The 12,529-nt window shown below is 48.0% G+C and overlaps 1 protein-coding gene across 1 annotated transcript in view; it reads left to right on the forward strand.

The window, feature by feature from the left end:
• Positions 1-1,590: 1,590 nt before the first annotated feature.
• Positions 1,591-12,529, forward strand: part of sli (slit guidance ligand) — a 416,482-nt gene continuing 405,543 nt past the window's right edge. The window contains exon 1 of the mRNA XM_075676723.1: positions 1,591-1,818. Within this exon, the coding sequence (XP_075532838.1) occupies positions 1,649-1,818 (170 nt within the window). The 5' untranslated portion in view covers positions 1,591-1,648. The remainder of the gene's footprint in view (positions 1,819-12,529) is intronic.

Raw genomic sequence — 12,529 nt, forward strand, 5'->3', positions numbered from 1 at the left:
AGCATTTTAGTTAATTAATGAATGGTGATTATTGAGCAGTTTATGTTGTATATGCGGCATATAATGCCACAGCTATTAATCTTGGCAAGCAGAAAATATCTATTTGTCTCAAATTAACTGCTTTTAATCAGTACTATTTGCTGTGAAGTGGCTGATGAAGGCCACACCTGGTCGAAGTTGAAGAAGCATCCGAGTGCGAGTTCCGTTAGGTTAAGCTTATTCAGGACGCGAACATTAGTTTACAAATTTTCATTTCCGACTCATAATTTTGACATTCAATTGATTGCACGGCTTCTTGACAACAGAAAATACAGAAAAAGCGCTGCTTGCCATTCATTTAACCGATGCCACTGCGCCTTTCTGTTAAATGCATTTAGTAAGCATTCGGTCTCCTAAAATGCCACAGTAAAACCAAACTATAGCATAGAAATGGGGCTAAAAAAAAAACTTTTTTTTTTGCGCATTCCTAGCCTGAAACAGAGAAGTATAATGTTTGGTACTCGCATTGCTCAAGTGTGGGATATTGCGCTAGCATGAACATATTACGTAGAGGAAATGCTGTGGTTCGTACCTTTTAATTTCAGCAAGTAACCGACCAGATTACGCTGAACATCATGCTTCTCGCTTTTTTTCCCTATTAAATGTATATATTTCTGAATTTTAAATTTTGTGGTGATGCTGTATTTATTCACACACTCGTGTATCATGTTTCAATGTTTGGTATTTTTATATTATCGTGCGTCTCTTCTACGCCTAATATTCCAGTGTAATGGCGCTTTAGTACTTAATTTTGATGCGCGCTTTCATTTTTCACTCCCTTATTTGCTGCTGGCCTGTATATGCTACGGTGTAAATCGTGTCAGTCGCCTTTATACCACGATCCTTAACATCTATGTCCATGAAATTGAAAGAGTGATTGTTGCATGGTACCACGACATCTTCATAGTGCAATTACACGACGGGAGATTACCCAACAGTTAAAGCGACAGCGATTACGTAGATACAGTGGGCTGTTCAATAGACTTGAAGAATTAGACTCGGATTCTGAACTTATTATCCCTAAACACTTACCGACAGACAGACAGACAGACAGACAGACAGACAGACAGACAGACAGACAGACAGACAGACAGACAGACAGACAGACAGACAGACAGACAGACAGACAGAGGAAAGCAAAATCGAATAGTTCCGCCTTGACACCACTGTCTGTCTTCGCGGAAACATGCTTATGACCGTCCTTAATGTCCGGGCCTCGTCATTCCACAGAAAGATTGTCTCAGCGTCGCCCAGTAAGGAAAGCTTTCCGTGACCTTCCGCCCACCATAGCGCAAGGACTTTGTACGACATCGAACGCAATGATCTGTTGCACGATTCCAGATTCCCAGCCGTTCGACAAACCAAATACAAGCTGATTGCAGAAACCCTGGGTTCAGCTAAGTGCTCCCAAATGCCGCTTGCGGCCGCGAATCGACCGCGGCGGCTCCCCCTGCTCGCGAGTGGTCCTCTCCCCCGGCAAGAGGGCGCTCCGGAGGCGCCCCGCAGCGACCGCCGCGCGCGACACCGGCGAGCGGCGCTAGGTGCCGCGAACCGGACGGGAGTGCTTGACGAGGCTCGGAGCATGGTGGCCGCCGCCTGAGCAGCCCGCATGGCGGCCGCGCTGCTGCTGCTGTGCCTGTTCTTCGCGAGCAGCGCCGCCGAGGAGCCGCAGCTGTCGCGCTGCCCGGATCCGTGCCGATGCACGGGACTCACGCTGGACTGCAGCCACCGAGGCTTGCGCGCTGTGCCGCGCCCGCTGCCTCAGGACGCCCGCAGGCTGTGAGTAGCGCACGTGCGAGCTGGAATGCGGCCGGACAGCGAGTGCGCTGTCCGGCCCGGTCTGAGCTGCGCTGCGTATTCCTGGGCGCGCATGCACTCGTGGTCCGTCAGCCGCGCAGGCATACTGAGAGACAGGAGCGTGTTTATTTTTTACGGCGGCACGCGCAAGTTGAAGGCACTGCACGTGGGCCTAGAACATTGTTGCTGCGTGCATGTCGCCTACTGCTCGCGCGTGCTTTTGTGCTCGTTGAGCGGGTCAGCGCGGAGGAGCATGCGTTGTTGACAGACAGCCTCGGGTCACGTGTGGCCGATGAGCGCTTGAACGACCAACTGTGCGCCCACGCGGCGCATTGCTCACTGCTAATGGGTATTTGCGGGCCGAATTTACAAAGCGGGCTGTGAAGGAGACCCGAGCGGAGAATAATCTCGACTCACTGGTGGTGTTCGACCCGCGCCTACATGTTCTTTCCGTTTGGCGCTCGTAAAAATGCGGCCGGAATTCGAACCCGCGATTTTGTCCTCACTATCAGGACTTCTCAATGGTGGCGCGCAGCAACGTCGTTTATCACCTACCTGGCTTCGGATAGATGGGCGCGAAGCGATGCTCTATTTCAGCAACACGCTAGCTCGCCAATTCCAGTGCGGAGAACTGCAGTGCTCACTAACCGTAATTCAAGAAACGCAGTTGAAGGATTGCCCCCGCACTCTAGCTACGCTTCTAGAGATGATCAGAAAAGTAGTGGTTTCTCCTATTTAATAGACCTCAACGAGGAACTAACAACAGTTAATAGAAATAATAGCTGTTGTTTGTTACATTGTTTTGAGACAAAAATTAAACATGCATACTGCTGCGGTTAGGCCATAGCGACATCCCTTTGGAATAAATGTGCGCACGTCTATTTTTCATTACACTTATAGTAAAGAGCATGAAAGCCTCGAAGCTCAGAGCCCACTATTTCAACGCGGATGACCGAGAACGAGCGTCGGCGATTATTGCAACCCTGCAGTCATTGTGCGCTTTGTCACATAAAGATCGGCCTTCTAAACTCCCGTTATGACTTGAACCTGAAAGAATTTGCTATCAGTGCGAACTTGTGAGGTTTAAGTTACGCCTGTCCGAACGCTACCTGACTAACGCTTACTGACTTTAGACGGCTATTGTAAGGCATTGCGGCTCTTTGCAGGTTCACTTACGTGCTCAAACGGCCGTTATTCGTTCTATTTGAAATCCACTGCAAATGTCTTAGGATGGTTCGCTTCCTAGTGTCAGTGCCGTTATTCTCTAGAAATCCTACAAAATTTGCTTGAAAGGCCGCCATCCGCTGAAATTACATTTTTGCCGCTAAGCGAGCCAAAATCCCCTCGTACGTCTAATAGTAAATCCAATACAATGGCAAAGCTGGATTTTCTCATTTTTCCGTTGTCTGCGCCATCCGTGCAACTAGCCGATCGCATCCCTGTAGACCGTACGCCTCACAACTGTGCCGGATATACCGGCAAATTGCAGACCGATCAAGCCGCTTCACGACGGTTTATAGTAGCATGGCGGAGATGAAAAAGTGGCTTGTTTCGTACCCGGTGTCTTCGCGTGTGACAACCTCAGTCCGAATTCGCAAAGCTTTTCGCATAGGCTACCTTCACCAGTGTTATGTCCGGCGTCGTGATTCGCTGGCTCTTACGAACAGCGTAATAATGTTGTGAATATGAGCCCTAGTCTTTACGCGAATGTCCGTGATGCCATGGCTTTGCGAGTATTTGCAAGCGAGCGCTTGCCGTGACGGCGCCAAGCGTGCTGTGCGCGAGCCCAGGTCCCTGTTCAGCCGCGCGCACATACGAGTTTGGCCTCGGTTCCAACACGAAGGCCGGCGCCGTGCTTGAGAATCGCGGGCGCGTCTCTCTTTTTGCTAGCGCCGCGGCGCGGGTCTTGTGCGGAACACGGTCGGTCGTGCCGAGCGTAGCTTGTTGGGCGCCGACAGAATGGCTTGGACGTGAGCACGCCCTCCCGAAACACATTCGAAGGACGGACGTGCCTGGGGGGGTTTTGTTCCGCCTCGTGTGCCGCCGCACACCTGGCCAGCGCGCCACGAAGCTGGTGCGGAACCTCGGGACTTTAAAGGAGCTTGCAAACCCGAAGACACTTGTTTCGTACTTGCCATGCACGCCGGTAGCTTAGCGTTAGTGCGAGGAATCAAAGCGAGTCGCGTTGGTCGTTGTCGTATTCAGGATGTCGAAAATGATTTGCGCTTTCAAGGCGTGCCGACGTTGCCACAACACCTGCGTGGGCATTTCATACCACAATGTACCTGCTAGTATGCTTTCTGCTGGTCGCACAAAAGGCTTGGATTTAATCAGCGGCGCCAACAGAAAGACGAGACTACTAAGACAGACTAAGAAAGCAAAAGCCTATGACTTGTGCAACCGATTACGTACAGAAGACGGCTATTAGTGTAAGTTCTTAACGCAAAGTAGCCATTCCTGCGGAAACATTTGCGCTTTAAATTGTTTCTCAGTTTTACCGGCACGGCAGTGCCATCATCACGTTCAGAAATCAGGGTTGCGGGCGCCCGTACACAGTTAAAAAAAAAAGACTGCCCAGATCGAAAATTTGTGCCTCAAATATTTCTACTCGCTTTCCTAAGCAACCACTGCATCTTTAGCCACTTGCAATCGTAGGCTTGCCGTTGCGCTACAATATAGGAAGTTCTTGAAAAACGGTAGACAGTAGAGCATTGCACGGGCCGGTTTTTCAGACCCGGGCCCGGCCGGAGCACAGTACCATGCATTAGCCCGTACGAGCCCGGTCCGATGATTTTAAACCTGGCCTGTACCCAACCCAGGCCTGAAAGATTCCGGCTCGGCACGGACTGATTCTGTTAGACCCATTAGCCCATGAGCCGAGCAGTCTTCAAGCCGCATCAAAGCAGCTTTTTGTCCTACGTCCCCTCTTGCTGGCTACTTTAACTGTGGGAGAAACAAACATGTCATTTGATTTCGTTGCTAGCCGAGCACGTACAGATTTTTATTCTAGTATTCTAACACACATATACAATGGAAAGTTATGAAAGTAGGTAAGAATAGGCTGGGGACAGCCATCGGGAGTGGCACACCACCTGTTTGCATTTAGGGAGGAAGATAAGGGAGGAAGATTCAGGGAGGAAGATGCTCGTGCTTTAAAGTGTGATGTGAACGGCCTACTACATTTTATAAGTAGTTGTGCTGCGATATACTATATATAGCGAAGGCATAGGTGAACACTCTTGTACACATGCCAGCCATTTCATCTCACATTTGAATCTCGCATACTCATTGGGATGTACAGTGATGGAACCTGAGCCAATAATTTTTGCGCGAATGAAAGTATATATTCGCTGGTTAAATGGCTTCTTGTTAAAAAGAAATTCGTCATCCGCAAGGCTAACGCTCATGTGCAATCATATTTTCACACGGAACATGTCATTTTTTATTGCTTTATTCGGCTTCATTGCAATGGTGTCAGTTTTTCAGTCAACAATTCAGGCATACTTGTTTAGCAATATATGCCAGTTTGGACTCTGTCTGCTTTTGTTTCAGTCAAGTGTATGTACAGCGTTGGCAAGGTAGTTTTTTCCCGTGAGATTGGAACATGATCTGCTTATTCGTTACTGTAAATTCGCAGGGAACGGACCTAGTGCTGGAAAAACATATACAAGGCTGCAAACACGAGGGTTGAGCCACTTAACGTGTGAAAATAGCATTCAAAAGAAGAACTCTCCGAGATAATGCAATTTTCTGCTTTCTGTTTTCTTCTTGACATGCCTCTCACCAACGCTGAGAAATCTTGCAGCATCCGCGTAGGCTTACAGTATTTACCTAAGAACAATGGACACTTGACAGTGTAAATTTAATTAGTTGGACTAATTGTGCGATAAAATACTGCACAATAATCGACTCACCTGGAACAAATAAGGAAGAAAAATAATGGAAACCAGTAGCGAGTTGTACTATGCCTTAACACAAAGAAATTGTGAGTGAACTTTTCAAAATTTATTTGCTACTACTTTAAGTACTCCAAGGACTTGTTACAATTTCATTTAATTTTTGTTTTTCCATTAAAATTATCACGCACAGGCTGTGCAAAGCCACACAGCAGTGATCGCTGTCGAAAATCTTCCTATTTTTGTGCAGCAACAAAATATTGCAGACGACTCTGCCTCTAGGCACGCCTTCTGCTCTTGAAGAATGTAACCAGCTGTACCGAAACTCCTCTTATTGATTCCTCTTGTGGTTGCTATAGGAAGGACATCTTGGATACCTGAAGACAGTCTAGAGAATTTTTTTTTGCAGCGAGTCTCGCAACAGTCAAATAGTTTCCACTCTCTTTAGCGCAATTGCAATGCAAATATCTTTCTAGCCCTTCGTAATTTTGATTCGACTCGGTGATGTCTAGCAACTCTTGAAGTTTGCCTTTGCCGCCATTCCCAACCACCCCATTGCGATTCCACTTGTTGACAGGCGGGGCCGCTATCAAACTCGCAGCGCTTCCGCCATTGAACGTCAGGTCGTCCGTCTGACGCCTGAGCACGGTCCACTTCTAGGAATTCTAGGTCTTAATAACCTGGGAACAATGTTGGCCACAGTTTTTTGGTGTGGCGAAGACGAAAGAACCCCGGCAGAGCCAACCTTAAGATGAATGTCCAAGTTAATGCGATTAGCATTCACGCAGTGTAGTGACCACGTAGCGACACACCGTATTGACTAAGGCGCCTTTATTTGTAATCTGTAGTGGTCCTCCTAAGATGTCAAGTGCTTCGGCTATATGCGACATGCATTGTCTCCATGATTGGCCCGCTTTGTTATGACCACCACTCGCCAAGGTTATCTCACGACGGTAGGACGAGGACCGTACACCAATGGCGCATGCAGTGACGATGATGGAGTTACGAAGATGGAATGACGTCGATAGAGCGACGAAGGCATTACGAAGACGACAGCATGACTACGATGGGATGATCCTGAAGGGACGCTTCTGGAGGGATGTCGATAAATAATCACAACACAATTACAATGCCATGACGAGGGTGACATAATCACGATTGAATGACGATAGCACAATTGTAACGGAATGAAAGAGAAATTATGTTGATGGGGGAACGACGGAGGCTGTATGACGACGACAGCACGACAATTGGATGACATTTTTGAAATGACAACAGCGTGACGACGGTGGCCTGGCGACGATGGAATGACAAGTGTACGACGACAGTGACGTGTCGACGACTGTATGACGAAAATGGTGGGACGGCGACAGTTTGAGGACAAATGATGACGACAAACAGATGACGCTGGAATGAAGTCGATGGAACTGCGAAGGCGATATGGTGATGATGTATAACGAAAATTTACTGACATTTCTGAGATAATGACGATGGTACGACAGCGTTACGAGAACGACATGGCTAGAACGGGGTGATCATGAATGTATGATGATGATGGAACTATGACGGCGACTTGAAGTACCATGACCTAGATAACATGCCTATAGTGGCTCAAGCAAGTTAGTAGACAACAATTGGGCCCGATGGCGTAAGATAGATAGATAGATAGATAGATAGATAGATAGATAGATAGATAGATAGATAGATAGATAGATAGATAGATAGATAGATAGATAGATAGATAGAAAGTGGCTGAAGTAGGCAAATCGTGCTGATGACATTAAAAACATACAGTGGGCGCAGTTGATCGCCGGTACCATTTTCTCCGTACCCGAAGAGCGCCGCTAAGGTGCACTAATCTGTCCACGGTACCACTGCTGTGTCGTGGCCTGCCTGCCTCGCCTTTCTCATGAACCGACAGACAACACTGACCTGAAATTTGCATAGGGCTGCAGTTTTTATAGTATTCAGTTTTGTGGGTTACAAATAGCATGTCCGGCTTAATGCGGGCTCGAAGCTCCTAGGTCCGAGCCTGGCTCGGGCTCGAGTCAAGAATTGCTTACCCGGCCCGCGGGCCTGGCCCGGGCTTTCGGGCCAGCCCGGGACCGTGTAGTGCTCTAATAGGCAGTCCCTTTAAGGCTGGTCACTTTAGCCGCACTTTAGCCCGTCGGCGCACAGTAAGGCGTACTTCTGTCTATTTCATTGTTTAAGACGGGAAGAAACACCTCATATACCGTATCATACTTAACAGGTAACGCTTTGGAAGCTATATTTCTACGCAAGAAATGCATTTCTGCTGCGGATGCTCAGGTCATCGATTCTCGTGCAGTGGCTGCGCTCGTACAGATGCCCTCCTCTTTTTTTTTTCTCGTGTTATTTCTCCGTTCTGCTGGGGGACAGCAAACAAATCTCTATTTATGAACGGCTTATTTTTGAACAAAGTCTTGTTTCGTCCCAAGCCTCGACGTCCTTGGTCGCTGACGCGTTGCTATGATGTTCGTGACCTTCAGTGCGACGCTCAGCTCTCTTGGCTGTTACGAACACTCGCCAATCCTAAGGTTTATACTAACGAGCAGTCTACGCTTGACGAATGACGTGCGAACACCGTTCACGTGGCCTGAACATCTCATCATAAGGCACAATAAACGGCCATTGACAAACATTAATCAATATATTGACTTCATCTAGTAATAAGTTGTTCATATACTATGATTATAGCCTGCTAATCTTAGAGCTAGTGTTGGAAATTTTTGCAGCGAACATGTAACGTTAGCAGGCAAATGTAGCAAGCACCGAGAGTTGCTCATTCCGCAGCTACTGTTAATGTAGCTTTCTTCTGTGCATTGGTGCAGGCGTGTTTAGATCCTGCGATGGAGGTGCTCCGCCTGAGCGCATCTTGCACCACACGTCCAGAAGATCAGTGTCTCTGAGAAATACAGTAAAAAGGCTTTATTGTGGGCTACTGTCATTGTAGATAAATTGCGTGACTGGTTCGTTTGTTAGATGCAGTTATTGCTCCCAAATGAAATGGTTTTGGTTAGTAACAACAGCATGCCAACAAAGCCGCAGGGTGATGAAAAACGATTGCGCTGTTCAGTCCTGTATGGCCCGTTCTCTCCGACGCATCCACCCGTTTTGCGGAAATTGTCTCCTCACGAAGAGCGTTGGCATTTTTTTATGCAGCGCCCATGCGATATCACTCCTTTGCAGGGCACAGAGATGGCGCTAGAGCACAACGCTTATGCATCACGATTCATATGGTTTTACAACGCCGGTGATCTTTGTGCTGACATGGAGACGGAGCGCAGACCCAGCATAGTAAACTTTTACGCGTCAGAACGATACTGGTGCCTGACGCAAGTATATGTGCTCATGATTGGCGCTCAGATGTTTCAGGGTTGCCATTGAGTTGACCATACATGACCAGTCTTATGTTTCAGTTCCTGCGCCAAGCAATCATATGATGAGAAGCTCTTTATCGCGATTAGCAATTATATATATATATATATATATATATATATATATATATATATATATATATATATATATATATAGGCGACTTTTCGCTATCATCGTGATGTTACATACGCGTATATATATATATATATATATATATATATATATATATATATATATATATATATATATATATATATATATATATATATATATATATATTGTGACGCAGCAGTTATCAGGACGTTTATTACGAGTCGAATATGCGGCGAACCGACCACGCCCACAGCACGGATCACACTCAAGAGCGAGCCGCACAAGCGACAATGAAGAAGAACCCCATGTGAACCCCACAGGATGATGATCATGCAGCGATGACAAAGAATAGCTTATAAATGCCCACACTAATGGCCCCTCGCGCGAGAGTGGCCATCGTGCCGCAATTCAAAGGGGCAGAGAACGCCTCGTGAAAGGCTTCATACGGGAAACGTGGACAACAGCGCGGCAGCGGCGGTCATTTGGAACAATAACTGGTGCCACGCGATAGTTAACCGGAGAGGTCTGCTCCAAGACTTTGTAGGTGCCGATGAACCGAAGCTTAAACTTATCCACAAGCCAGGAGTACGAACTGGTGTCCAGAGTAGCACTTCCTCGCCAGGGCGGAAGCACACGACGCGATGAGAGGCGTCGTAATGCTGCTTGCGGTCCTGTTGCCGTGCTTCGGTGTTGATGCGGGCGAGCTGGCGACAACGCAGTATGCGGCACACATATGCTTCACAGGCGGATGGACATCGATTGATAGTTGGCGCGGAGAAAGAGACGTCAAGAGAGGAAGAGGGCGAACGACCATAGACAAGGTAGAATGGCGAGTAACCGGTCGTTCGTTGAACGGCGGCATTATACGCGAAAGTTACGCATGGCAAAATTTCGTCCCAGTTTCTGTGATATGGTTCGATGTACATGGCTAGCATGTCTGACAGCGTGCGATGAAATCGCTCTGTTAGACCGTTGGTTTGCGGATGGTAACTGGAGGTAGTCTTGTGGGTGGTTCCGGAGGCTCTGAGTACTTGGTCTACTAGTTGCGAGAGGAGTGCTTTTCCACGGTCGCTCAGGAGGACAGAGGAGCACCGTGACGCAGTATTAAGGCTTGAAGTATGAATGCAGCAACTTCAGAGGCTGAGGCAGAACTCACACAAGCTGTTTCGGCGTAGTGTGTCAAGTGGTCAACGGCTGGTCACAATCCATCGTTTACCGATGAGAGTCACAGGAAGAGGAACATACAGGTCAATGTCAACGACTTCAAATTGTTGCGACGGACACGGAACCGGTTGCAATTGTCCGCTTGGAGCTGATGTAGGGAGCTTTCGACTCTGACATAGGGCCCAGGAAGCGACATACCTCGCTACACTGGCGGACAAGCCAGGCCAGTAGAAGCGACCTTTGATGCGGTCATAGGTTTTCTGGAAACCAAGGTGACCGGCAGTCATGTCATGAGAAGCCTGCAGGGCATGAGCACGTAGAGAGCGTGGCAGGACAGGAACCCAGCGTTGACCGTCAGGGTGATAGGCATGACGATACAGGACGCGGTTGTCAATCTTAAATTGCGTCAGCTGCCGACGAAGGCGGGCGTTAGGCAGGCGCGAAGCTCCTTCAAGGTGGTCTATGATGCGCCGACAGTAAGAGTCGGCAAGTTGATGAGACTGGAAGAATCTGTTGTCGCGTGGAGGCACCTCGTCTACAGTGGCCAACGAGAAAGTATGTGAAGAGGGATCGTGCGAAAGCTTGTCATGGATGGTAGTTGGAGGTCCATTGCATGGTGTCGTAGGAAGCGAACATCGAGAATGTGCGTCTGCATCCTGGCGTTTTTTTCCGCACTTGTAGGTAATAGTAAAGTCGTATTCTTAGAGACGAACAATGCACCGACCAAGTCGTCCAGACAAGTTCTTCAGCTATTTAGTAAAACAATGAAGGGGGCTAGTTTGTGAACGTTCATGGTTATATTGCGCTTAGTTTTACGCTCACGATATTAAGTGAAGGATAGGACGTGGACGTACGTAGCGCAACGTACGTCCACGTCCTGTCCTTCACTTATTATCGTGAGTGTAAAACTAAGCGCAATATAACCATGAAGTTCTTCGGCGTTGAAAGCCAGCATAATGCATGATGGTCTGTAACGATGTTCAAATAGCGGCCGGGAAGATAAGGTCGAAACTTCTGCACAGACCAAACGATATCTAGGCATTCCTGCTCCGTGATGGTGTAATTCTTTCCGGCGTTTTTCAGAACGCGACTTGCGTATGCAATAACCCTCTCACCTTAAGTGTCGTCTCGCTGTAGCAGAATGCCACCAATGCCGTCACCACTAGCATCCGTATGCAGGAGGGTAGGAGCAGCTTCATCAAAATGGCGAAGTACTGGCTCAGATGTGAGAGCGCGCTTCAGATGGGCGAACGCTGATTCACATTCGGGAGACCGCACAAAGGGAACATTAGAACCTAGTAATTTGTGCAGAGGTGACGCTATTGAGGCGAAGCCTCGTATGAATCGGCGAAAATAGGAAGCGAGGCCTAGGAAACTACGCAAGTCTTTATCTTTTCTGGACAAGCGAGGGAAGTGCCGAACTGCCGAAACCTTGTCAGGATCAGGACAAATGCCGTCTTTGCTCACAATGTGACCTAATACCTTGATCGTCTTGCTCGCAAAATGGCATTTATTGGTGTTTAGCTGAAGTCCAGCGTTGGCAAGGCACGTGAGAACTTCATCCAGACGTTTCAGGTGCTGAGAGAAGGTTGACGAGAAAACAACAATATCGTCCAGATAGCGCAAGCAAGTCTTCCATTTCAGGCAACGAAGAACGGTGTGAATCATGCGCTCGAACGTTGCGGGCGCATTGCAGAGGCCGAATGGCACGACATTAAACTCGGAGAGCCCATCTGGTGTTGAAAACGCTGTTTTCTCGTTATCGTCCTCATGCATAGGTATCTGCCAGTAGCCGGAACGCAGATCGAGACTGGAGAAGTACTCGGCACCCTGCAGGGAATCCAAGGCATCGTCTATTCGCGGCATAGGGTATACATCCTTGCGTGTGATCTTGTTAAGTGCTCGGTAGTCAAGTCAACACAAAATCGAACAGAGCCGTCTTTTTTGCGAACCAAAACAACGGGGGATGACCAAGGGCTAGCAGAGGGGCGTATTATGTTCCGTTGGAGCATGTCGTTGACGTGCTCGTCAATGTCTTTCCTCTCGGCTAGCGATACGCGATACAGTCTACGGCGCACGATGAATGTACCATCTGTTTCTATCCGATGCGTCGCAATCGAAGTCTTTCCCAACTAAGCTGA

Source organism: Dermacentor variabilis, unplaced genomic scaffold (genome assembly GCF_050947875.1).
Source record: "Dermacentor variabilis isolate Ectoservices unplaced genomic scaffold, ASM5094787v1 scaffold_12, whole genome shotgun sequence".
In the NCBI taxonomy this organism is placed as follows: Eukaryota; Metazoa; Arthropoda; class Arachnida; order Ixodida; family Ixodidae; genus Dermacentor; species Dermacentor variabilis.